This window comes from Thyridium curvatum (assembly GCF_004353045.1).
Source record: "Thyridium curvatum strain D216 chromosome Unknown NODE_36_length_377547_cov_81.061009, whole genome shotgun sequence".
NCBI lineage: Eukaryota > Fungi > Ascomycota > Sordariomycetes > Thyridiales > Thyridiaceae > Thyridium > Thyridium curvatum.
The window spans coordinates 151,744-176,773 of NW_022156791.1; the positions used below are offsets into that span (position 1 = coordinate 151,744).

At 56.2% G+C, this 25,030-nt stretch overlaps 11 protein-coding genes across 11 annotated transcripts; 5 read left to right on the plus strand and 6 right to left on the minus strand.

Moving 5' to 3' along the window:
- Positions 1 to 173: 173 nt before the first annotated feature.
- Positions 174 to 836, minus strand: E0L32_006388 (uncharacterized protein; the record flags this gene model as incomplete). The annotated part of the gene is made up of 1 exon (XM_031141016.1): positions 174 to 836. One exon carries the CDS (start codon positions 834 to 836, stop codon positions 174 to 176), a length of 663 nt encoding a protein of 220 aa, XP_030994899.1.
- Positions 837 to 1,750: 914 nt separating this feature from the next.
- E0L32_006389 (uncharacterized protein) lies at positions 1,751 to 2,762 on the minus strand (the record flags this gene model as incomplete). The annotated part of the gene is made up of 3 exons (XM_031141017.1): positions 1,751 to 2,318; positions 2,378 to 2,675; positions 2,747 to 2,762. The coding sequence occupies 3 exons, from the start codon at positions 2,760 to 2,762 to the stop codon at positions 1,751 to 1,753; spliced, it is 882 nt and encodes a 293-aa protein (XP_030994900.1).
- A 683-nt stretch (positions 2,763 to 3,445) lies between these two features.
- On the minus strand, positions 3,446 to 4,396 carry E0L32_006390 (uncharacterized protein; the record flags this gene model as incomplete). Its single annotated transcript, XM_031141018.1, has 1 exon — positions 3,446 to 4,396. The coding sequence occupies one exon, from the start codon at positions 4,394 to 4,396 to the stop codon at positions 3,446 to 3,448; it is 951 nt and encodes a 316-aa protein (XP_030994901.1).
- A 426-nt stretch (positions 4,397 to 4,822) lies between these two features.
- Positions 4,823 to 5,328, plus strand: E0L32_006391 (uncharacterized protein; the record flags this gene model as incomplete). Its single annotated transcript, XM_031141019.1, has 4 exons — positions 4,823 to 4,861; positions 4,914 to 5,119; positions 5,179 to 5,237; positions 5,303 to 5,328. 4 exons carry the CDS (start codon positions 4,823 to 4,825, stop codon positions 5,326 to 5,328), a joined length of 330 nt encoding a protein of 109 aa, XP_030994902.1.
- A 1,383-nt stretch (positions 5,329 to 6,711) lies between these two features.
- On the plus strand, positions 6,712 to 9,418 carry E0L32_006392 (uncharacterized protein; the record flags this gene model as incomplete). Its single annotated transcript, XM_031141020.1, has 5 exons — positions 6,712 to 6,828; positions 6,968 to 7,042; positions 7,099 to 8,142; positions 8,204 to 8,830; positions 8,894 to 9,418. The coding sequence occupies 5 exons, from the start codon at positions 6,712 to 6,714 to the stop codon at positions 9,416 to 9,418; spliced, it is 2,388 nt and encodes a 795-aa protein (XP_030994903.1).
- An 836-nt stretch (positions 9,419 to 10,254) lies between these two features.
- Positions 10,255 to 12,288, minus strand: E0L32_006393 (uncharacterized protein; the record flags this gene model as incomplete). Its single annotated transcript, XM_031141021.1, has 1 exon — positions 10,255 to 12,288. The coding sequence occupies one exon, from the start codon at positions 12,286 to 12,288 to the stop codon at positions 10,255 to 10,257; it is 2,034 nt and encodes a 677-aa protein (XP_030994904.1).
- Positions 12,289 to 13,355: 1,067 nt separating this feature from the next.
- E0L32_006394 (uncharacterized protein) lies at positions 13,356 to 14,431 on the plus strand (the record flags this gene model as incomplete). Its single annotated transcript, XM_031141022.1, has 3 exons — positions 13,356 to 13,463; positions 13,533 to 13,653; positions 13,719 to 14,431. The coding sequence occupies 3 exons, from the start codon at positions 13,356 to 13,358 to the stop codon at positions 14,429 to 14,431; spliced, it is 942 nt and encodes a 313-aa protein (XP_030994905.1).
- A 135-nt stretch (positions 14,432 to 14,566) lies between these two features.
- Positions 14,567 to 15,927, minus strand: E0L32_006395 (uncharacterized protein; the record flags this gene model as incomplete). The annotated part of the gene is made up of 3 exons (XM_031141023.1): positions 14,567 to 15,400; positions 15,472 to 15,656; positions 15,774 to 15,927. The coding sequence occupies 3 exons, from the start codon at positions 15,925 to 15,927 to the stop codon at positions 14,567 to 14,569; spliced, it is 1,173 nt and encodes a 390-aa protein (XP_030994906.1).
- A 2,027-nt stretch (positions 15,928 to 17,954) lies between these two features.
- E0L32_006396 (uncharacterized protein) lies at positions 17,955 to 21,035 on the plus strand (the record flags this gene model as incomplete). Its single annotated transcript, XM_031141025.1, has 1 exon — positions 17,955 to 21,035. The coding sequence occupies one exon, from the start codon at positions 17,955 to 17,957 to the stop codon at positions 21,033 to 21,035; it is 3,081 nt and encodes a 1,026-aa protein (XP_030994907.1).
- A 1,585-nt stretch (positions 21,036 to 22,620) lies between these two features.
- E0L32_006397 (uncharacterized protein) lies at positions 22,621 to 23,166 on the plus strand (the record flags this gene model as incomplete). The annotated part of the gene is made up of 1 exon (XM_031141026.1): positions 22,621 to 23,166. One exon carries the CDS (start codon positions 22,621 to 22,623, stop codon positions 23,164 to 23,166), a length of 546 nt encoding a protein of 181 aa, XP_030994908.1.
- Positions 23,167 to 23,682: 516 nt separating this feature from the next.
- On the minus strand, positions 23,683 to 24,762 carry E0L32_006398 (uncharacterized protein; the record flags this gene model as incomplete). Its single annotated transcript, XM_031141027.1, has 5 exons — positions 23,683 to 23,941; positions 24,004 to 24,077; positions 24,241 to 24,424; positions 24,684 to 24,694; positions 24,760 to 24,762. The coding sequence occupies 5 exons, from the start codon at positions 24,760 to 24,762 to the stop codon at positions 23,683 to 23,685; spliced, it is 531 nt and encodes a 176-aa protein (XP_030994909.1).
- Between the last annotated feature and the right edge of the window lie 268 nt (positions 24,763 to 25,030).

Here is a 25,030-nt window from a genome sequence, read left to right on the forward strand (position 1 = left end):
TTTGCATGAGCCGGTTGTCGTTGTTCGCTGAAATGGGCAATATGGGCAGTGAATGACCCTGTCGCTCTGCGTCGCAATACCAAAGCATCTATGCTTCTTTTCTCTCCCCCAACCAGTCCAGAGACATCGGGACATCGGCACCATATAGCCCACGACCAAGATGGAACCAAGTCTCAACCCATCTCAACATCCTCCGAGGCATTATTTGCCTGTAGCTCCATCGTCTTCTGTTCTCTCTCCAGCACCTCAGTCCAGCAGGCCTTGTTCTTGTCCATGTGCGCCTCGTAGCCCTTCTGTTGGCACAAGCTCTGCTCCACGAGCAGATGTAGCTGTCTCAGCGAGTCCGCCTCGTCAGGTCTGTCCAGATGAGCCAAGAAGTTGGGAGGAGGGACTCCTTCCGTGGGTGTATTGTAGTCTACACCCGCCGTTCGGGGCGCAGACATGCACCGAATCATCGCGTCGACCTCCTGCGGAGGAACACCAGGTTTTTCCTTGTCCTCAGTGCCATGCTCCGACTTCCATCTCCTGGCCTGCCCGAGAATCCGCCGCCGCTCGAGCTCAGTGAGATGCTCGAAACCCTTGAGGCCGCCGGTTCGGTGGAATTCAATGGATTCAAGAGCCATCCTTGCGCGTTCGGCCCCATTCTTGGGAGGGGTGAAGGGATCCGTATAATCGATCTCCACCGGGACGAAGATTGCTGGAACAACGCTCACCACTCTGGGCAGCATCGCGTCGTCATCCTCCGCCGTGGGTTGGATAATTTCTGGATTATGGGAATCGATATCCATTTGTGCTTCAGAAGCGATGCGGCCACTAGTATCGTTCACTCTTGCCATCGTGACTGTTTGGCTCTCTGATCCGGACTCTCGACTTCGTCCCCTCCACAATGATCTCGAAATTGCGGGCAAGATTCGAAGAAGAGCTCTTCGAAAGGCCAATGCAAGGGTGTAGTTATCGATCTAGGTTGGATTGCTATGAGTATGCCTGATTTCGCTCCAATGTGAATGTTGTTGTTGGGGTGGTTCGGTTTTGTTCGCTGGTCGGACTGGATAGGTTAATGTAACTCATGTGGTTGTCTGCCCCGCAAGCCACAATTTATTGTCTAGGTGAAGGGACGACAACTTGTCACAAGTGACAACACCAGAGTTTGAGTAATCTTGGAGATTGTATCAGATATTCACTCTTATCTAAATGCTATCGGGTCTTGTATGATCAAGCCCCTTGACCACCAAGTATCAAGTCGTTTGATGCAAGTGCTAGCGAAAGGGACAGCCTACAGTGTTCGGTTTTACAACCTCGATGAGAGGGTAATAGTTTTATCTATCTTGGCTCTATCACTTCTAGATGACAGCCCATGCAATCATAAATGAAATCGTAAATATCAGAAGGGACGTATTATTCGGTGGCCACGACATGGTGAAGGCAAATAACCTACATGCCCTTTGATTTGCGTTGTCCACTTCGAAGCAGGAAACAGTACCGACCACCATCACCAGATCATCCCATCAACTATTCGCTGATTATGATTTTCCCCGTGAAGAGCCACAGGGAGTTGTGTTCGTGTTGATTGGGGATTGTTCATGGGCCGGTTTTCTGGTGGAATGCGTCGGAGACGCACGAAGCAAATAGGCCCAGATCGGCGCTCGGGAAGCGCATAGGACCCCCAAGTCTAATTTCTTGATGCGCTGTGAAGCAGTTCGTAGGATATCTCTCCTCTGCTGTGGAGAGCATTGAGGCGGTTGGCAGTCGGTCACCTAGACGGAAGCACCTTTCTGATATATTCCCGTGCTATCCGCAACGCCGCCCGGACATGGTCCTCGAGTCTTCGGTCTTTTCTCCTCCGCATCCAGATCAAAACGATGGCGAGGATCACCAAATCAATGGCAAAGTGTTTTGTGATCAGCCAGAAGAACCAGCTCAGCCAGGCCCCGGGGCTCCTCTCCCGCTTTGATCTCCACTCCCGGCCCGAGGTGATTTGTTCCCGTAGGGCTGCGATTTCTGCTGATAATCGGACGATGGCGCGCTCCATCTTCTTCGACCACCTATCTCCTTTCTTGACGTACTCTCCATCTTCCTCGTCTTCCTCCTCTTCTGCTATGCGCCTCTGGTAGTCGTGCTCAGCCTCTTGGTCTTCGCTCATGGGGCTCAGGATCTTCATCGGGCCTTCTGTCCCGCTAAGGGGCTGCTGGAACGTCCGGACGGGGGCCGTATCTTCCGCAGCGGCAGCACTCCGAGGCGAGGTCTCCGACGATGTCGGGCTATTATTCTTGATTTGATTCCAGACGAATTCGAGCTCGTCGACAAGCTCTGTAGCGTTTCTGTAGCCCAGACGTGTCAGTCTTTGTCATCAATATATGCGGAAAGAATGTTTGCTTACGGTGTTGTGGCATATGTGTGCATCGTTTCGATCAATGCTTCGATATACCGCCTCTTAGCCTCGGTCCGTCCGATACCCCTCTGCGAATTCCACGCGTCGAACTTGTCCTGCTCCCTCCGCAGTTCCTCAGCTGGTATGCCCGACTTTGTAGATGGGCGTTCCATGACCCCGTCCACGTCGCCCTCCATGGCCTGCTTGTATAAACCGTAGAGCCGCATGCGGTCTGCGGGCGGGGGCCGGGTGGCCCCCGTCTTGGGGATCTTCTTGACGGTGTTGAGCGCATGGACAAAGACTCGGTCTGCAGATGTCACGGAATAGATGGTTAGCACGGCTCGCCCGGGAATAGATGTTTTCCAGGCAGATGCGCACCGACAGAGTCGGCCATGGTGGTGACGTGCCCCGGCGGGCTTATCAGGGATACCGCGGCACTGGGATATGGATCGGGCTTATCGCCCTTGTCGCAGGCTGTCGGAGAGCGAGGGATTGCCGGCAGGATTGAGTAGTTAGATGGCTTGCAGGATGATGTCTGCTCGTTCCACAAACGGATTACATGCTAGAAAATTGACCTCTCCTTCGCCCAGAGAAGAAAGAGTGGATGGCCGCGGAGTTGTTAGCCTGGCGGGCGAGGGGTGAGTGTGCAACGAACACATTTGGGCGAAGCCGGCTAGTCGCGTCCGTCTCACGGCGGTAGGCGGTTGGTGGTGAAGCTCCTCCATCCTTTTGCCTCGGCCGACACGAGGGGTGGTCCCTGGTTCCCCGGTCTGGTCCACTTTTTTGGGGGCACTTTGGCTGCTATGCACTGGAAATGTCAACCGAACAATGCTGGGGATCATGCACTAACATGCACCACTAATTGACTAGGTCCCCTGTGTTCCTTATTAGCATTTGACTCAATGCCATCCTGCCGTTCAATAACTGTGTCGAGACATGTGATCACCAGTCCTTCGGAGGTATCCTTTCTAGGCTAGATGAAGCGACAACATGTTGTGCAGAGGAGCTGGTTTCAAGAACACTAGCATGTCGTTGTGGAATGCATACTCGGGTATCATTGAATGTTCTCCTCGTTCCTTAATAATCGAGACTTTCCTGAGCTGCCAGGAAAGCTTTCTTCTTCTCCATCAAGACCTTCATTGCTTTCTTATTCTTCAGTGCTTCTTCGGCAGCCTTGGCGCCCGCCTCCTTCTTGGACAAGGCACTGGCGGTCGCCAACAGCTCTGTTTTCCCCCAGGCGTCGACGTAGACTCCAACATGAAATAACGCCAAGTTCTGGTGATCTCGGTGGCTTTTGGCTTTTCCAGGCATATCCTCGTACCGTATCTTGACGGGCCTGCAGCCAATGAGACGTGAGAGCTCCTCCTTAGGGCGGCGTTCCCTTGGCTGAACCACCGCTGGTCGATCCTCGGCTGGCTTCGCAGTCTGGAATGATCCTCCGTTGCTATTCTCCTCCTCTCTGATATCCTTGGCGATTGTTCTGCTCCACAGAGCCTTGAGCCAGTCGATGGCCTGTTTGCGGCCCTGGTCACCATTGGACCTCACAAGTGCCCCGACGTATGCTTCGAAGATGTCGCCCAGGGCCTTCTGACGCTCCTTGTCAGTCGCTTTTGTCCCATTGACACGTCCCGCCCCGAAATACTCGAGTGGAAAGTGGGCTCGCTTGTCCAAGCCATAGTCCAGCGAGTACTCCGCGAGGGTAGAATTGCGTAGCAGCCTCTCTCGCATTTGACTACATCTCCCCGGGGAGAGGTTGGGAAACGTTTGGCCGATCAGCTCCGATGCAATGTGGTAAATGAAGGCATCTCCAAAGAATTCAAGCTGTTCGTAGGACATCTGGCCAGGTTGTCTAACCATGCCTGAGTGGGTGAACGCTGCCATCTCTAATCTTTCGTCTGAGATTGCAGGCAGTGGAGGAAGCTCTGTCGGGATCTCTGAGGCTTTCCATCGTGTCAAGTCGGGCAAAGCAGGTATGGGGCTGCCACCGAGGGATTCCCCGGAGAATTCACTGTGTGTTCGCTTAGACATGGCTGATGGTGGTTGGGATATAACGAAGATGAGAGGCGATGAGAGGCGTTGGGTAAGGATAGAAAAACAATGCGATGACGTCGTAATTTAATATGTCAAGGCAGGGAATATGAACTTCGTCATTCGGGAACTTTTCTTGATCCCCCCCCCTAATTTCTTGCAAAAGAAGGTTGAAGAGATCTTTCCTCCCTCCAGCTCATCAACTCTTCCTCTTCAAAGCTCTACTGGAGCTTCGAAGGAAGATCTGCTTATCACTGTCAGGCTCGGTTAGGGATTGATGGTAGTGCATGTGGGGCTTCAAGGCCGCTGCCATCTGCGCACCCAATCACAAGAGCGCGACCTCCAAGATGGGTCCAAAATTTCACGACATCTGATAGTGGACGACGGTGATGAAGCTTGCTTGATTCACTATCCAGCACCAACAAAATGTCAGTCCCACGGGCTCGGTTACTAGAGCTCATGAAGGTACAGAAACCTCATATTCAATCTCTTCAGCACTCGACTGACAACACTGCAGGCTCAATGCCAGGTCTTCGCGACGACGTATAACCCCGATGGAGTTCGCATGGGCAACAAGATCCTGCGCCAGCGATTAAAGGGTCCGGCGCTGGCGGCATACTATCCCCGAAAGACCGTCACCTTCAGAGATCTTCAGAAGGAGTTTGCGCCAGAGCTGATCGCCGACGATGAGGTGGACGACGACCGCTTAGAAAGCATTGCCGCGTAAGGAGATAGGCGCTTCTCGAACCTGCTCCAAGCATCGCTGACACACACACACACAGTTTGAAGGCACGCGGGAAGGGAGCACCGAAGAAGCAGAGAGGACCACCGGGTGCAGCGGGTAGGTACCATTCAAATCTCCAAGAGCTGCTGTTCGGCCAAGGTACTGACCGGTTTACTGTGCAGATGCGAAGAAGAAAGGCAAGAAATAGACTGGCGGCGTTCAATCCAGGCCTATCCTTGTATAACATACTGTACAAATCACGATTAATCGATTATTATACCCCGATTATAACCCTCCTAGCTATGTGAGAGAGCAGCTTGTTGGCGATTGCTAGCCTGAAGAAGTCGATGTCTAGTCTAAACCCTGATGCCGGCAATTTCGACCCGTCAATGTCGCTGAGATCGGTGTTTGGCGCTTAGAGAAGAAAATCTGAGCCGCCGTATTGCTTGTGGCTGCTGGGAAGCTGTGGCGGATTGCCAGAAAACGTAGTTGAATGTCTGGATTTGGAGGAACAATCGCTGTTGGCTGGCACGAAAGAAATCAATAAACTAGAAAAACAGTTACCGAGCAAACGAGCGCTGCAGCTTGCGCGCGATCTTTCCGACAGCTTCGGCATTCTTCAAACAGTGTCGAGGCAGGCCCAGCTGGAATCTTGAAACGAGGCATTGGAGGACTGTGATGCAGCCTTTTAAACAATCTCTACAGGTATATTTACATGCTGCTAGCCAGACGGAGGCATCCTGTATTAGGTATGATCCACACCAGACTCCAGGCTCTATTACAGCGATGGTTGATTTTACTTATTGTGCTCGAGTGAATTGGGTGGAGGACTGGTGAGCGATTCAATCAAACTCGGGTGACAAGCGTCACCTCTAAGCAGACCTTGCCACTTCTTTCATCCCATCTACCAAGCACTTGACGCGCCGGCTTATTTCAACACGCGTGACCCATTTCACCTTCGTTTTCTGATTCCCCCGACAAGCTGGAGGCTTCCCGACCCGACAATCGCCATCTAACCTTGAGCCAAGGTTATCTACTCTCTACCTTCTCGCTGCTGAAGCGTGGTCTACCTTTCCATCTTCGGCCGTATCAAGTTGGTAACTCCTCATCTCAGCCACCGGCTCTCCTTTCCTCCATCCTTTTCCCTTTGACATCGCATTTCTGCCATTTATTGCTGCCTCCGGAATCTCGACACATTTCAGCGTCGGAACAGTCGTCACTGAAGAGATCACTATATCTGCCTTATTTTCCCATCAGATTGGGCCTCAGCCTGCCCTGACTTTAGGACAAAGGTGAGGTTCTGGAAGGTGGACGGCTGAACCCGGTGTCGTACCTGCCTGGAGCTGATGTCATAAATACCCCAATCACTTGATCTCACTTCCTACCTTGATCTTCCTCATCTCCCTGACCCCCCTCCCTCTTGACTTGACAGACCCGACAACCAGCCTCACCCTCGGGCCTATCTCCCCTCCCTTTGGTCTATTCTTCACATCTACGCTGGCATCTCTGCCATTTCACATCAGCTACACTCCCAATACATCCTTCCATCCGTGAATGCTGGGTATTTCTTGGGTTTCAGAGTCTGGCCATCATGTCGACAGCTGCCTTGACGGGCTCGCCGACCCAGCGACGTTCCTCGGGATCTAGGAACGTATCTCAAGACGAGAATTCCAAGCACTCTGATGAGAATGGCTTCCAGGGCCCCCAGGTAAACAGCATTTCGTGTTACCCCCTTCCCTCCGGTTTGGCTCCGCGTCGCTCTGCTCCGTCCACCAGATACCAACCATTTTCAAGGTTGACCAACATCCTCACACTCTGCGGGAGAGGCTGACACCTTCTGCAAATAGGAGCCTTCCTTCAAACTCAAGCAGGGCGTTGTGGCCTTGACTACCTCGAAGCTTGCCAATCAGGGATATTCTAAGGTATGACTTTCTTCCCCATCATCGGATTAGATGTGCGTGCTAAGCCGAGTTGATAGGCCAAACTCGAGACCACGTCCTCGCGAGAGCCACATCCAATGGATAAACTGCTCGCCAGGCTGTCTGAGCAGCATATCTCAGCCCGTGAGAAACGCGGTTCGCTCAAGAACCCCGGCGAGGAGACCTTTGTGCCTCCTGGTCTGGATCAACAATCATCTTGCAGCTCGCTGCCGATTACTCCTGCATCCGACAACTTCGACACCACTGCGCCGACTACACGACCAGCTAGTGCCAACCCCGTTGATGCCAATGCAGCCACTGAGGAGTTACAGCGGCTGAAGATTGAGCTGGCCCAGGCCCATACCCACATCAATCGTCTCGACAAAGAGCTGGCGCAGAGCCGGGTCCCTTCTCATGGAGATGGTGGACGTGTCACCCCGATGCTGTCAACAGAGCCTGGATTTCCCAGCGCGATCGGTGCTGGCAACAGTGTCCTGCGAGAGCCTGTTGTTGTACCCCAAATCCCCATGCTTCCGAGAAACCAGTTGACTCAGGATAATGCTTGGTCCCTCCAGGACGATTGTCCTTCCGACGGGGTTGACTCATCATCAGTCGGAGCTTTTTCCCGATCTCGAACCATCTGGAACAACGGCAAGGCCAGCGTTGGCAATGGTTTTGGACCTTCCATTGCAGCCCCCGAGGTTGCCTCGTCAGGCCCTTGGCCCGTGAGCCGAGGCTTTAATCAGAGCTTTGTTGATGCGGGTGTAGGAAGCTTTGGCGGTAGCATGCTTGACGCAACGCGTCAGGACCGTCTGACCCCCGACCCTGAACTGATTATGAGGTCTTCCAACCATCGTCGCGGCAACCGCTACGACCATAGATTTGGTCCACCCCCGTCATCTTTCGGCAACAGCTTTGGCCCGTACAATGCCGGCCAGGGTCAGTTTGATCCGCCTCCTGGATATCACACTTCGGCCGGTCCTATGCTTGGAAATACTGGGATGGGTGTCTACACTCCCTTCCAGCAGCAGTCCATGGCGACCGCACTCTCTCCCCATGCCACGGAGTTCACTTCGAGCTCTGGTCCCGGCTGGAAGACTGATGTGGGTTGTCATATTATCTATCCCTTCTCATATGACCGTGACTAACACATCATTTCCGCAGACCATTACCACTGAGGGCCAGACTTACCTGCCCACCACTGAACCGCTGAACTATCGACGTCTCTTGGATCGGAGTGTCAACTGCAATTGGAAGTATATTGTCGACAAGATTGTTTGCAACAACGACCAACAGGCTTCCATCTTCCTGCAGCAGAAGCTCAAGGTTGGAACGCCGGAGCAGAAGTATGAGATCGTCGAAGCCATAGTGGCACAAGCTTACCCGCTCATGGTCAACCGCTTTGGAAACTTCCTGGTCCAGCGTTGCTTCGAGCATGGCACGCCTGAACAGGTGATCAAGATTGCTGAGGCTATCAGGGGCAACACACTGAGCCTCTCCATGGACCCCTTTGGCTGCCATGTTGTCCAGAAGGCATTCGACTCTGTTCCTGAGGACTACAAGGCCATCATGGTCCATGAACTTCTTCGCCGCATTCCCGAGACGGTCATTCACCGCTATGCCTGCCATGTCTGGCAGAAGCTTTTTGAGCTACGATGGACTGAGACTCCGCCGCAGATCATGAAGTTCGTGAATGAGGCCCTACGCGGCATGTGGCATGAAGTTGCCTTGGGCGAGACGGGCAGCCTCGTCGTGCAGAACATCTTCGAGAACTGCCTCGAGGAGGACAAGGTCAGTTGGAGCTCCCTTGAGTCGTCACTAGTCCGAAAAGAGTAAATGCTGACGGGTATACAGCGTCCTTGCATCGAGGAGGTGCTTGTCAATATCGACATTGTTGCGCACGGTCAGTTTGGAAACTGGTGCATCCAACACATCTGCGAGCACGGCGCCCCGGCTGACCGCAGCCGCGCCGTCGACCATGTCATTCGCTATGCTGCCGAGTATAGCATGGATCAGTTCGCTTCCAAGGTCGTTGAGAAGTGCCTCAAGATTGGTGGATCGGATTTCCTAGGCCGTTACCTTGATAGGGTCTGTGAGGGGCGAGTCGATCGCCCGCGCATTCCTCTGATTGATATTGCCAGTGATCAGTACGGCAACTATCTCATTCAGTACATCCTCACCCACGCAAGCCCTCAGCATCGTGAGGTGGTTGCAGCTCATATACGGAAGCACATGGTGTCTCTTCGAGGTTCCAAGTTTGGATCTCGCGTGGGCATGCTGTGCACCAATCCGGCTGTGGCAACTCGGCCCGGACCTGGTGTCGGCCCTGTCCTCAACCGTCTCCCCCCTGGTCCTCGCTACACCGGCCCGTATCGTTGAGGTACCGAGTGAGCTGCATAGTCTTTGCAAATGCAGATCTTATAACTGTATGATTCAGAATCGCGCTCAGCATGGGGTCTTGACCTTCAGGTTGGCATTGCGGTGGTTCTTGCGTGCCGAATAGCTCGGTACTCCCGCCCGCCAAAAGACCTTTCTTTTTGTTTCCCAACCTTCCATTTGTCAGACCAGCAATCTTTTACTCGTTTCTCAGTGGATTCATGATTCGGAGATTCACCCGCGGGATATGGCACGCCTTCTTTCTGCGAACATATTCCACAACAGCAATCTACAAAGACTCGACATCCTACACTCGAACGGCTACTGCCCCCCTCGGGTGCTTTGGACATATCATGATTACGGAGTTTTGCAATATCAGACAAAAGTCGTTGGGTTGTCGCAAAGTGCCAGAGGTTTGTGCATATGATTCTCCAGCATGGCAGTCCTCATTCTCTTTGTTTCTCGAAGCTGACTTCTCTCCAGCACCACTTGCTCTTCCGTCGACCATTGACCCTAATATAACCCAGGCTTTCGCGCCGCTCAGTGATCTAGGGGGGCGCTTACGGTTTCTCGAGAGAAGACAGAACAGGGGCTGCGATGGATGAAGATGAAGATTGTAAACGTTTTTTGTGCTATCGAAAGGGCCATAGACAGCCTACATTTGTACTAGAACCACCTAATTAGACGTCGCCACTCGTTATTCAATTCACGAAGATTTTTCCTTGGTACAAGAACTGACGTTAAGGAGGCTCCAACTCGTGATATACATGTCTATTTTACAAGTCTATGAAACATTCTTTGCCCGCTCATATCAGGAGCGTTGGCGACTTCTAACCAAATCAAGAACTGCAACTGCACTGCTGTGCTCTCTGTGTCCGCGGGACATCGCTTGTCCATCTTAACTCCTCCTCTCGATCGCCTTTGTAAACGGCACCGTCGAACGTCTGGCCATCCCAGGCGTCTTCAAATGGGTGGAGAGCCATGTGCATGATCCTCCTGAGCACGTCTCTTTCCCCATCCCTGTCGACCCTCTGGATGACCTCGTCCAAGATCCAGCCCCTAGGGATGAAGCTAGGGTTGACGCCCTTCATAGCGCGGCTGCGCTCTTGGTCCTTGCCCTCGCCCCAGTCCTCGACGACACGCGCCCTCCACTTGTCCAGCCACTCGCCGATCCTCTTGCGGCCCTCCTCCTCGCCGCCGATGCCCGTCACGCCGTCCTTGTAGAAGAAGACGGCGGCCTTGTCGCGCCGGCCCTGCTCGGCCGCCAGGTCGGCGAGGCGCACGGAGCTCAGGCGGCGGAAGAAGAGGTTGAAGTCGAGCTCGAGGGCCTCCATGGCGTCGAGCAGGGCGCTGAAGAGGTCGTCAAAGTCGGCGTCCCTGTGCTCGCGCAGGCCGAGGCGCGCCGTCATGAGGCGCTTGTACTCGGCGAGGAAGACGGCCTTGTACTCCTCGCCGGCCTGCATGATGAGGCTCTCGGCGCGCTGCGCGAGCCGCTCGCCCTCGGCGTCGTCGGCGACGCCCGACTCGACGAAGCGCGGGTCGTCGACGCCGGCGCCGGCGCCGAGGAGCTCGCCGAGGGCCTCACCAAAGCGCACGAGGTTCCACCAGATGATGCTGGGCTGGTTGCGGTAGCTGTAGCGCAGGAAGTGGTCGTCGTGGTTGGGCGTGTACGAGGGGTCGAAGTTGTCCATGAAGGCAAAAGGGCCGAAGTCGATGGACAGGCCGAGCGGGGAGGTGTTGTCCGTGTTGAGCACGCCGTTCATGAAGCCGTAGGCCTGCCACTTGGCGACGGTCAGGGCGTTGCGGCGCACGACCTCGCGGTACAGGCGCTGGAAGCGGTTCTCCTGTGCGTCCTCGGGGCCCTCGACTTCGTCCTTGCCGGCGCCGCGGGCAGGGGGTTCGGCGAGGGCGCCGCCGCCGTCGACGGGGTCGTCCGGGTTGGGCAGGCGGCGGGGCAGGGCCTCCCAGCCGCCGAGGACGTCCTCGGCGAGGTAGGTCGCGGTGCGGCGGATGAGGGCGCGGTCGCCGCGGGCGCGCATGATGTCAAAGGTGCCGAGGCGGATCCAGCTCTGGGCGAAGCGCACGACGACGGCGCCGGGCTCGATGGTCTCGCGGCGGACCTTTTGGTGGGGCAGCAGGGAGAGGGCGAGGGCGCGGGTGCTGGGGATGCGCAGGGCGTTGAGGGCCTCGCTGACGACGAACTCGCGGATGCTGCTGCGCAGGACGGCCTTGCCGTCGGCGAAGCGGCTGTAGGGCGTCAGGCCGGCGCCCTTGAGCTGCAGCTCGTAGCGCGTGCCCGTGCGGCCGTTGGTCGTCTCGAAGAGGGAGATGGCGCGGCCGTCGCCGAGCTGGCCGGCCCACTGGCCGAACTGGAAGCCGCCGTAGCACTGCGCCCAGGGGTAGCCGCCCTCGAGCCTGTCCTCGTCCCAGCCCCAGAGCCTGTTGCCCGCGGCCGTCTGGCGGAAGTCGTCGGTGGCGGCCTCGGCCGGGGCGAGGTCGAGGTCGCGCAGGGCGGCGGGGGATACGGCCAGCAGCTCCGGGTCCTGCTGGGTCTCCGGGCGGACCCAGGTGAAGAGGGCGTTGCGGACCTGCCGGGGCCGGATGTCGGCGCGCGGGGTGCGGTGCGAGTCGGCCGGGGTGGGGAACATCTGGTCGGCGGGCAGGGAGGAGGTGAAGTGCCAGGTCTTGGGCAGGGAGGCGAGCGTGTGCCCACCGCCGCCGCCGCCGCCGCCCTCCTCGCCAGTGCCGTCGCCGGACGAGTTGGCGGTCATTATGGCTGTCGCCGTCGTCGGCGTCTGGGACAGGAAGAGGCGCTGCTGCTGGAGACGGGGAACGGTGGCGAGGGCGCGGCAGACGGTCCCTCGGAAGAGCATATGGAACTGCGTGTGTGTGTATCAGACAAGACCTCTTTGTCCGAGCTTGATGCAGGACTTTTCTCAGGTCTCTCGTCTAGTTGTATGTATTCGAAAGCTTGGGTATGTGCAAGGGTCTTGAATGATACATCAATCGAAGGAGCAGTGCACTTTAGGAGGGTGAGAATAAATGTAGTTTTTCCCCCATCAAGACTGTATGTATGGCTTGGAGCTGATTATTCACGAAGCTCTATTCCCGAAACGAGATTATGACGTGCCGTTAGAGAAATCGGCGGGGTGGCGGGAAGGCGGAGCGATCTCTCCAGGGGTTCTGATCCCCGCTGATAGCCGGGCGCAAACGGGACTGATTCCGGGGCATTTGCGCCGCTGTATCAACCGACCAGGGGGGGCGAATGGTTCTGTCAGCATTTTACTGTTTCTTCTAGAAGTCCTCAACGATGCCAATGCCTCTGGAAGGGACTTGGGAAATACCAAGCTCGCCCTTTCATATCTGCACATTCGGTGGCCCGTGCCGATGGAGTAGAGAGATACAATACTTGACAGTTATAACACCGAAGACAAGAACTAAGGTAGACACCATCATGGCATTGATTGCGTCATTGCTGCTGGAGTTGGCAATGGAAACCTTGGTGCCGATTCTAGATGCAATGCCGACCTACCTAGGTACGTAGATAGCAAGAATACTTGGAGAGAGCAGGGCTTCAAGATTCCTCATGCCCGAACTCAGAATAGGTACTTTTAAAGGAAGTTGACGACTTCGGGCAATGGAAACGACGGCCTTGCTATGAGAAGGCGCGATGAGAGTCGATCTAAGAAGGGCGCTATTGATAGCTCCTCCTACTCTAGGCAATTCCCGATCTCAAGACGTCACCGAAATCGGGCGTCTCCAAGTGCGATTACATGTACACTGTAGACATTCTATCAGCTCTCAGCTCTTACACCTCATACACCCATCTATTCTTCCATCCGGGCAGCCTCGCGGATCTGCATGTTTCGTGTGCCTTGGTACATCTCGCTCTCGATTGAGTCTCATCTCGCGACATCTCACAGTACAGCCGCGCTCTAAGATGAACTCGATGAGTTCGGCGTTTAAGCCCGATGCCTCGGGTATCTCTCCGAAGCAGATGGACTACATTCCGTATCTCACGCTGAGTGATGGTCGTGAAATCCCCATGGTACGCACTCCAGCTTCTGTCCAGATCTCAAACCCAACGTGATGCTAATAATACCGCTCGCACAATCAGATAGGCTACGGTCTGGGCACCGCCAACCACAGCAGTGGCGACAAGAAGTTCGATCAGAAGATCGTCGACGACACCGTCACGGCCATCAAGGCTGGCTATAACCACCTGGATGGCGCCGAGTGTAAGTAATCCCCGTCCTCAAGCTTTCGGCTGTATGTAGGCTGACATCACGAAACCACACAAAAGCCTACGCCAACGAGGAGGAGCTCGGCGCCGCCATCAAGGCCGCCAAGGTGCCCCGTGAGAACCTCTTCGTCACTACCAAGGTGACCTGCGCACCCGACCGCCCCATCGAGGAGGCCTTTGCCGCCTCCCTCAAGAAGCTGCAGCTCGACTACGTCGACCTGTACCTCATCCACTCGCCCTTCTGGGCTGGCGGCGATGCTAAGCTCCTGCAGAAGAAGTGGGCCGAGATGGAGGCCATCAAGGCCTCTGGGCGCGCGCGCTCCATCGGCGTGTCCAACTACCTCAAGGAGCACCTCGAGGCCGTGCTCGAGACAGCCAAGGACCCGCCCGTGCTGAACCAGATCGAGTACCACGCCTACCTGCAGCACGCCGACCTGATGGCCTACCAGCGCGAGCACGGCATCGCCGCCGCGGCGTACGGCCCGCTGACGACGGTGACCAAGGCCAAGGGGGGACCCATCGACGCGCTGCAGGACAAGCTGGCGCGCAAGTACGGCGTCAACCCCGGCGAGGTGGCGCTGCGGTGGTGCATTGACACGGGCGTCGTGGCTATTACGACGAGCTCCAACGAGCAGCGCCTGCGCAGCTTCATGACCAAGCTGCCCAGCTTCAAGCTGACGCCTAAGGAGGCCGAGGAGATGAGCGAGCTGGGCAAACAGAAGCACTACCGGGGCTTCTGGCAGAAGCACTTTGACGACGACGACAGGCGGTAGAGGGCTACGTCAAGTGGACAGGTTGGTGTACAGTCTATTGGTAGATTCTACAGATACATCCAATACAAAAAGTGATACAACCACGCTCAATGCTCAATGCCCAATGCTCAATGCGCAATCGCTTTCTGATGAACTCTACAGCTCATCATCAGAGTCCGTGTCGCTACCTCCAGCCGCAGCAGGAGCCGGCTTCGCGGGCTCAGGCTTCTTTGCAGGCGCCTTCCCATTGTTAAAGGGAAGAGCCCTCCTTGGTGGGGGGGCCTCGTCGGGCTTGTTCGTGTTGCTGCTCTGCGAAGCCCCTGTGTCCTTGGCTGCACGGCTCGAGATAGCCTTGGGCGGTGAGACAGGACTGGCATCGTCGTCATCCTCGTCTGGTTCGCTCTCTGTCCGGGAATCGGCGTCGGTAGTCTCCGCATCTTCATCGAGGGGATCCTGCTCGTCCTCTTTCCGACCCTGGTCCACGTCCATCTTCTCGAAGCCGTCATCCGAGTCCTCGTCGTCACTGGGCTCCGCGGCCTTGGCTTTGCGCTTGGGGGCACGTGTTCCTTTTGCTGCCGCTTTGGCTCCTCCCCTGGTGGGCTTGGATGTCGCCTTAGTAGGCGGGGTGGCCTGCGACTGTTTCTCCTCCTTGATCTCGGGAGTCTTGTTCCGCGTAGGACGACTGAAAGAGGCGGAAACGCCTCCAGAGGCCATAATCCGCTGCTGCTCGCGAATTTTAAGCTTTTTCTCGTTAAGAAGATCCCGGAATTTCTCTAGCAGGACGGATTCGTCGTCTTCCTTGGTCTTGATGAGCTCTTCGAGTTGGTCCTTCAGCTCGTTGACGGCGGACTCCAGCTCGGTAGCCCTGGCGTTGGCCTTGGCTAGGTCGAGCTTGATCTGGTTGCGGGCCGTGATAGCCGCTCCGCACCAGTCATACAACTCGATGGCTTCATCTTCCTTGTGAGTCAGGGTGAGTGCACCAAGCCGTTGCTATGCGGCATGTTAGCTGCGTTCTGGGTTCGAGATTCACGGTCTCGGATGTGTGGGCTACGGATGCGTACAGTGATACCGGATATCCTCTTTCGGAAGGTGATAGTCACGGACTCCTCTTCCTGAACTGCTGCCGCGGCCTCGATGTCCTCGACGGGCTGGCCGTCGAGGAGGATGGATGCCAGGATGTGCTCCCATTCGTCCTGAGAGCAGGGGCAATTCTTGACCTTGAGCTTGTCCACGCGGTCATGGCGCACTGTGATAAGATGGTCAGCTTTCCGCTATAGCACACGCACACACGTCACGCGACAGAAGGAGAAGAGCATGACGAATAGGCCTGAGCGGGATAAGGTGGGCGGGCGTGCGTGCGTACGAGATATGACATAAGGCGCAGCTCCCTCCGTGGCGACGATCTTGAGATTCAGTGGCTTTGAGCCGGAGCCGGTGGGAGTGACTTCAGCAAGAATGAAGGACCCCTCCTCGTCGGACCTGGGGAAGCGCAGGACGTGAGACTGGTCGGAGGACATGGCTGTAGATTGCGGGTTGCGTGACTTTGGGGTCTAGTGCGGCCCTATGTGTGTGTATTTGCTGGGTTCCGGGACCCAGAGATCGCAAATCGTGGGGTCGAGATAGAGTGGCATGAAAAGAGAGCCCACAAAACCGGCACCAAGGATGAAACAAGCCCAAGATTGGCAGGGTGGCCGAAAATATGGGCGGCCAGGGAAATCAGGGACGGTTGATGATAGTCACACTTTTGAGCTGAAAGGACGGGCCGAGTCGTGGGAAGGTGGAGACCGGGCGGTTTAGGTAGCTATTTTGGGTTCTGGGTAAGGGATGTGTGTCCAGTCATGTAAGAGCTGCTCATGACCAGTGCAGAGAGAATCGAGTCTTGCTTCCGGTGGCCCTAAATGAAAGCCGTCCGAGATATTTGCAACATGAGTCGCTTGTAGGATTTATAGAGTATTGCGAGAGCTTTGGAGGCCATTTAGGCAGCTCAGGCAGTAGTAGGTAGCAGTACAAGTCGTCACTCCACTACCTACCTAGGTAATTCACGTCTACAGTAGGAGCTCTGTTCTCTCAAAGTAAAGGACAGCAGTCATTCCGGTTCATAGTTGTCTATGAATAGGTATGGAAAATCCCCAGACTGGTGACCGACTGGCAAAGAACACACATCACACACTTAATGACAACTGCTGTGTTTCGACCGACTACCAGGACAGGGCCAAGCAAGGAAGGCCATGAAACAAAAGGGCACATCCGCAGAGAACAAGGACAGTGCCAGGGTGTGGTCCATAATGTGGCCTTCTAGAAGCCAGGATCAGAGTAGAGACATTGGGGAGCATAATTGATCGTCCTGCTCTTGATTAAGTTGAACGGGATTGATTGCCTTGAAACAAGACGGACGGGAGCCGGGCTCGACTGGAAAGAGGGGTTTCCGAGGGTGGGACGAGAAGCACGCGTCGCGTTCGCGTTTTTGGCCTCGTCAGCTCAGCTTTCTCTCGACCTGGGCTGTGTCACGTGATACTGTCACACAAAGAAAGGTGAGACAAAATCGACCTTGCACTGGCATGGAGGAAACGGGGAAGGCCCGAGCTCAGCTAACAGCCTGCCACAGTTCCCTGCACTGAAAACTGTTAAGGCGGCCCCAAAACCACACCTAACTTTACTACCTTAGTGCCCGTCCCCGCCGCCAAAAAGAAAGCTCCCGCCCGCCCCAGGTCGATCCGGCAGGCCCAGCTCTCACCCAAATCCCCCCCAACCTCTTCCCTCGGCCACCCCCTGCAACGCCGTAAACTTGGACGAGGTCGCCCAAAAATCCACCACCCACCCAGCCATCTTTTTACATCACACCGTAAATCAATTCGCACTTCGACCAAGATTTACCCTCGCCAACCCACTCAACCCTCGATACCCACGGAAGTCAAAGACACATTTCCTACATCGCCATCTTCTCTTTGGTCGGCTGCAGTTATTTTCTGCCGCTCACTTGGTCGAGAAGTCGGTGGAGGACAGCAGCAGCTTCTCGGGGTTTTCTAGATAGCAACCTCTCACGGACCCTCCACCTCGCCCTCACCTTTCCGCCAGCAAAACCCACACCATACCATATACCTCCCCCAAGCCATATTCGCTACTCCGCCTTTTCCCTCGACATCAGCCTACGATCAATTGACCACGACCGGCAAAAAATACTCCTAACGAAAGGACCTCGTCGCCGTCTTTAATCGCTTGTGCGGAACGGATCTTCTCCTCCGCGCGGCCGACGTCTCGTCTTTCTCGGTCGCTCCACTCACGATATTACTCGAAACTCTGCAGCCTGCCTACCTTCGCTGCAGCGACCGCACCCGAGAAAACCCCCTCGATACTCTTGAGCAGTTATCTTCTTCGTGGCCCGCGAGGTCTTTGTCGAACGACTATGAATCCTCATCACTGACCCCGCTACCCTCGTTATCACCATTTCCAGTCGCTATCTTGCGACATCCCGACCGCAGATCATACTACAAACGGCCATTTGTAGTCTCGCCAATTGAATTCCGGTCATCTGCGCATCGTCACAATGGAGACTTTGCGCCTCAAACCACGCCAACCCGTCCAAGACGAGGTCGAGAACTGGGACGACGACGACTTCATGATTGAGGCCGACGAGCTCAACTTCCGCAACTCGCTCGCCTCATCTGCCAACGCTACTTCGCACCGACGTGACTCCCACTCTTCCTTCCGGTCTGACCTCGAGTCCGTCCACGGAGAGGAAGAGAAGCATGTCCACCTTCCCGGAGATGACGAGAAGTCCACTCTGGATGCTATTGCCGCCGCCGAGAACGCCGGCATTCCCATTCCCCGTAATGTCCCACCTTCGGCCCTGATGGGCGGTACCATCAAGCGCCTCGGTGGTCGCAAGATCAAGAAGATCATCCAGGAAGATTGGGGCGAGGACCTGGAGCTGCCCGAGCAGGGACAGCCTCTGAACATCAAGCCCCAGGACGGCTCGAAATTCCCCGAGGTTCTTCGACAAGTTAGTGGCTCGTCGACCTACACCAGCCCTTCCAAGCCATCAACTTCCTCTCCCATTCTCCCTCAGGAGGAGCTCAAGATCGTGAAGAAGACGCCCGCGGTCGTTCCCATCAATCTTGACCGCTTTAAGGACGATGACGACGATGACGACTTCTTCGGCGATGGATCAGCCACTATCAAGGCTCCCAAATTCCGATCACCCGCCAAACCCATCTCTTTGATCACTCCTCCGACTCCGCAGAAGAAGCCGGATGGAGATGCCGAAGACGACTTCGAGCAGGGTCTGGAGCTGCCATCTGACGGCAAGCTGAAGCTATCCAACCGTAGAGAGATCCCTAAGACGCCCTCCGTCAACGGCTTGGACGATTTTGACTGGGGCGAGGGCAGCCTTGGAACTCGCTTTGGAGGCACTCGCCGTGATGGTCGCTCTAACCGCAGCTCCGAGATCTCGGCCCTGAGCCCGAGCATTGCTAGCTCCATCACAGCTGAGAGTGAGGATGAGGCATTCGACGGCCTCGTCCTTCCCAGCGGTCCTCTCAACTTGGGCGAGCGACTGCAGAAGCGCCGACAGAGCCGCTCTCCGGCTCGCGCTGGTGAACAGTCGCAGCAACGTTCGCCTACCAAGCAGGCCCAGCAGCAGCAACCTCAAGTCAAGCTGCAGCAGCCCCAGCCGCAGGCCGAGGCAGACCGCGATGACTTCTTGGCCGGCCTCGACATCGGCGATGGAGAGGTCTTCAACTCTGCCAAGTTGACACTGCATCGCAACCTCAAGATCAAAGAGACTCGTCCTGCCAGCCCTTCGAGGCCCAAGGCTGCAGTCTCTTTGACATTCACCAACAAGCCCACGCCCGTCACTTCCCGCCTCCCACGGCCCATGATTAGCCACGAGCGGAGCCACACTGCTTCTTCACTGGAGCCCGTCTCAGAGAGTGGCGGTCCCATCTACAACATGGCTCGACGATCCCAGTCACGTCTCGGCCACTCGGCTCAGTCGTCCATCTCGAGCATCCCCACTCCCACCACTCCTTCATCGGCACAGTCCATGCCTCCCTCTACCCCGCGTCGCCGAGAGATCAACCAGAAGACTTCGGCCGCCTCTCTCCGACCGGAGCCCACCACCACCAGCGCACAGCTACTGCGTCTTAAGCGGTCTCTACCTGTGATGCGACCTCCGCAATCGCCCGCTCGGCCCGCCACCACCACTCGGGGTTATGAGCGTCCCCCGTCCAGAACCGACATGGGACATCGTCCTCAGTCTTCGCTTCGGCCCAAGACTCCGGTCGAGCGAACCAGCGCAGGTTTCGAGAGCGCCGCCGCCCAGGCACGCCGCAAGCCTTTCCTCCCCGCCGGCAGCTCGCAGTCGCAATCTCACCACATCGCCGCCAAGAGCTCTCGCACTTTCCGTCGCCATGACTCTGACACAATCGTCGACTTCCGACCCAACTCCCGGGCGGTGTCGCGATCGACGATGCGCTCCCCGAGCCCTTCCAAGAAGCATCGCAGCGTAGAGAGGATCGTCCAGGAGAACTGGGCCCAGCTTAGCAAGCCGCGCCGCCAGCGACACTTTGGAGACGGCCACGAGCTCGACGGCTTCGATGATCTTCCTACCTCGCAGCAGACCGAGGCTAGATTCATGCGCCAGCCCGTCGCTGCAGGACCAAAGGCACAACTCCGCAACAAGGTCTACCAGAATATCCTCCCTGATAGAACCAACACTCCTACTCCTCTTACTCCCTCGACCACTACCGAGCACCTGCCTCATTTTGCTAGGGACACGACTGCGAGTCGTATCAACAGGGAGGCTGCTCTGGCTCAGCGTGCCACTTCGAACAGCGGCCCTCTTGCGCCCCTGACCACCCAGCGCGTTGCCCAGCTGTCCTCCACCAGGAACTACAATGTTCCCTACTCCAGCGTGCGGTCCAAGAAGACTCCGCGCAAGCCAGTACAACTGAAGCCTCACTTGATCTCGAACCTGAACGCACACAAGGAGCCGAAGAGTATGTCCTCAACACACCCTCCACCCACCTCTCAACTTCAGCAAGCTAACAGCAACCCACCAGCCCAAAACGGCATGTATTACAACCCGGAGACCATGCGTTGGGAGGGCAACGAGAACGCACTGTCGGGCTTTGACGCTCCTGCATCCTCGCCCTCCACCGCGTCGATGCCTCCCAATATGCTGCGCGAGAGGGAGAATGCTACTCCCCGTCCTGCCTTGATCACGCCCATCGGTGCCACCAAGGGTGTCCAGGTCGTCGGGGGCATGGTCTTTGATGCGCAGAACATGTGCTGGCTCAAGGTCGGCGCTCAGGGATCCAACAAGTCCGAGGGAGGCGACACCATGGATGGCTTCAACGCCATTGATGACGACGATGACCCCTTCAAGGACATTCCCGATCTCGATGACAATGTCGGCGACTCGACTGAGGCTGGCCACGGCCGGGTGAGCGATATCAAAGACGACTGGCTTGTTGGCGAGGAGTTTGATGTCGGTCCCGAGTTCATTCGCCGACAGCGCGAGGAAGAGGACCGCTGGAAGAAGAAGTGCGAGAAGTGGCTCAACTTTGAGGACCGCGACCGCACCGCCTGGGCGTGGACGATTCGCGATCTTGCCTGCGCCATCTGAAGCTCGACAAAAACCCACACAACCAACTTTCTACTCTTGTTCTTCTCAAGGGATTTGCTTTTTGCATTTACATCTTTTTAATGTTCTTTTTCCTGTTTTGTACCATCATCATTCTTCACGCACTGTACAACAGCGATATCATTGCGGAAACCAACACGACATTACGGACTGCATCACGAGCACACAAAGGTGCTCAATCAAAGGAGTCTGCAAGTAATTTTCCCCTCTTTGCAGACGAGGAAGGAACATATGGCTTTTGGCATTGCATAGAAAAAAAGGGGGGGTCCGGCCTGGATACGGGATCTCGAAGGCTGTGCAGCATCGATGGTGCCAGCCCGGAGCACATACATATCCCACTGAACATAGAGGGCCGGGAAGGGGTTGGTTTCTTACCCCGATTACGGCTTTGGCTCGGCTTGGGTTTACTCATGACTGGATGGTTTATGGATTATGATTTCTTCTGGCTGTTGATGATGATGGCTTGATACCTCTGAGGAAGGCGGATTTGGAAAAAAACAGGAATGTTGTAGTAGCATGGTTGGTTGAGAGTATTAGACGGAGAGTTGATGTAGAAGTATTCGGACGAGAAGAGAAGACTTTATGAAACAGCAGAGGCTCGTTGAAGATGTGACGATGGGTGTCGTGAAGGTCGTGAGAGATGCTGTATGGCTATGATGATACTGGAGCAGACTTGGACCAAGTTTGAGTGAAGACTATGTATGGCCAAGCCACCAGCTTCACATCATAGTAATTCTAATGCCGGTAATTTTATGATCGTCGAAGTCGATATCGGTATGACTTGTGTGTGTACGGAGCACAACCACCAGCCACATTCAGCATGTATTGATACGGAAACAACCCCTCTGACTGGTGGTATCTTGACAAGACCAGCTCTGTGAGAATCTCTGTTACTTTGTCATGGGCATCAAACGTAGTTTATTCTATAGAGGTCGATGCGGTGCGCCGAGCTGAATCGTCGACCCGGGATAACATACAGAATGGGTGATGCATGTATGGAGGGAGGCCTGAGCTATTACGATGATGTGGGGACCTCGCAGCCGGCCCGCTAACTTGTAGCACCTCAGAGAACGCCGCCTCCTCGCCGACAACCTCCCACCCTTTTCCTGTTTAACAAGCTTGCCTTGCATCTTCTCCCCCCCCTCATTCTCTTTCTTCCCTCTTCTCAAGCGTGAACCCCTTTCTCGCCGAACCGACAGACAACCCCCAGAGCAGCAAGCTCGACTTTGTTACGGACACGTAGATAGTCCACCGAACACCGCCGCCCACCACAAGCTTCCTCCTCCTCCCGCGACGAGAACAAGCAGACAGCAAAAAATGTCCGAGGTAGCCTTCGCAAAGACCTTCCTCGCGAGCGTCGACGCGCGCCCGCGCAAGCTCTCGCCCGACCACGTCGAGGACCCGCGGTCCTTCCCCGCCCGCGCACCCGTACGTTCTCGCATCACCACCCACCCTCTCCAACCCCCCCCCCGCCATCCATTCCTATGCCCCAACCACAGAAAGCTAACCACCCACCCCTCGCGTGTTCGTATGCAAACAGTACATCCTCCCCCGCGCCCCGAAGCCCATGTCCAAGCCCACGGGCGCCGCCCGCCCGGCCCCGGGCCAGGAACCCGCCGTGGCGGTGACCGTCCGCTCCCTCCGCGCCGGCGCAGGCGACGCCGAGGCCGTCCGGCTGCCCGCCCAGCCGGCGGGCACGTCCCTGCTCGACATCAAGACGGCCGTCGCGGAGCGGCTGTCGCTGGCCCCCTCGCGCGTGCGCCTGCTGCACCGCAAGAAGCCCGTCGCCGACAGCAAGGTGCTCAAGGACCTCCTTGGCCCGGGGGACAGCAGCCTGGAGCTGTCGGTGATGATCATGGGCGGTGGCGGAGCTGCTGCTGCTGCTGCTGCTGCTACTAGTACTACGTCGTCGTCGTCGCCGCCGCCGCCGGTCGCAGGAGGAGAGGACGTGGTTGGACGGACTACGGCTGGCGGACCGACGGGAATGGCGGTGGTCGAGGGCCCCGAGTTCTGGAACGACCTACGTGGGTTCCTGTTGCAGAGGGTCCGGGATGAGAAGGTGACGGATGAGGTGTTTAGCTTGTTCTTGCGGGCTTGGGAGGAGAGATCGTAGAAAAGGAACGAGGTCACTCATAGCATGTATACAGTGGGAGGAACACTAACACTACCGAGTACGAGCGTCTTCGTATCATAAGGATAGACGGCAATACGTCAGGGACAGACAGACAGTCGAACTGCATCATACAAAATGACGTGGGCAAAATCATCAAGGTCTACATTCCAGGAAGCTTCCGATCTAAAGAGTCAAAAAAGGCAATACCCGCCAGAACAGGATGGCATATCCATGGAGAAACGTGAATCCTTTTTTTGGTAATTGTCGCGCATGCCCACAGGATGAGAGAAAATTATGTGTGAGAAAACCCCACCATCTGGCCCTGTTCATGCCCCTCGCGGGACCTGCCGCCGCATCACCAATTCATTTCAGTTCCCCCCCCTTGTAGATTTTTCATGGCGGTCATGAGTCGACATTGAGACCGTGTCCTCCACCATTGTCTCGCCTTCCGAGGACCACGGCGGTGTAATCCTCCTTAGATGGTAGGGTGTGTGTGCACATCGGGCTGTGGCCAGCTTAAGCCAGGCCCTTGCTGACAGTCTTCAGGACCGTGTCGTACTCGATGTCATCGGGGTCGTTGGCCTGCAGCTCGGTGGCAATGCCGTTGAGTGATCGCTTGAGAGCCTCCTTGGAAGAGGCGTAGATCATCTTGGCCTGTGTGGGAGGGAGAGCCAGTGAGTATAGGCCCCAAGCTTCACCGAATAGTAGAGAACAGCTTTGGCTTACCTTGATGCCAGCATCATCAGGGGACCAGGCGAGGAAGGTGATCTTGTTTCTGCGCACATGTCAGCTCTCATGCACTATGAAGCTGGGAGTCGAGGGACGCTCAGCACTCACCGCTCACCCTCGCCGGAAGCAAGGCTGTACTCAAAGTCGTAGACGGCGTAGCGGGGGCCCTTGCCCTCCTTGCCCTAGGAGGAGGAGATGGCGTGTCAGCTTCACCTTGTCATTCTCATGGCATATGGTAACTTGGTCGAATCCAGACTGCCATCTGTGGGTATGCCATAGCACCAAGAAAGCAACACGGGCGAGAAGGGTGGGAGGGTGTGTGGGTGTGTGTGTGCGTGCGCATACCGACTTGTCCTTGGAGGTGGCGTTGATGAGCTTCTCGCGGAAGTTCTCCCAGTCCTTGTCGGCGGAAGCCTCCTCGACGACGATCTCCTTGTTGTCGTCCGACAGCTTGTAGATGATGTACTTGTACTTCTTGGCCAGCTTGAGGTCGTTGTAGGCCGTTATGCACTCCTGCGAGACGGAAGCACTGCAAAGAAAGGCGGGGCACGGTCAGTATTGCGGTCCTTTTTCTCCATCCCCCTTTATCGCCCAGTACGAGGCAACGCCTCACGTCTCCCGAACCCCGTCCCAGAAGCTTTTCAGCACTCCCTCCCCACACCCAGCTCCAGCCTGCAGGTCATCGGCGGCGCGGTGTACAGGTAGTAGCAAGCGAAGGGAGGAGGCGGGAGGCGGGAGGCGGGAGACGGCGGCGGCGGGGTTGCGGCGGGATGGGCAGGTCTACTAACCCGGATTGAGACTGTAAGACAGGAGCACGAGGGTTAGTGAAAATGGCCCCGAGACAGGATCCTCATGCAGTCTTACCATGATGACGGTGATTTGGGGGGGAGGCGGTCACTGGGAGGGCGTGCGTAAAGGTGTCAGGTTTGGCGGGAATTCCCTTCTTATGATGCGAGTTGTCAGTTGAGAAACGTTGAAGAAGGAAGAAGTGGGGGGACGACGACGCAATCGGGATAAGAGGAGCTGTTTATTTAGGGCGCAACGGAGGGCAGCAAGCAAGCAAGCAGGCAAAGGCCAAAGCAAAGCAAAGGCAGCCTAGCCTGGACCAGCAGTGGCTAACAGGGTAACCTGATGT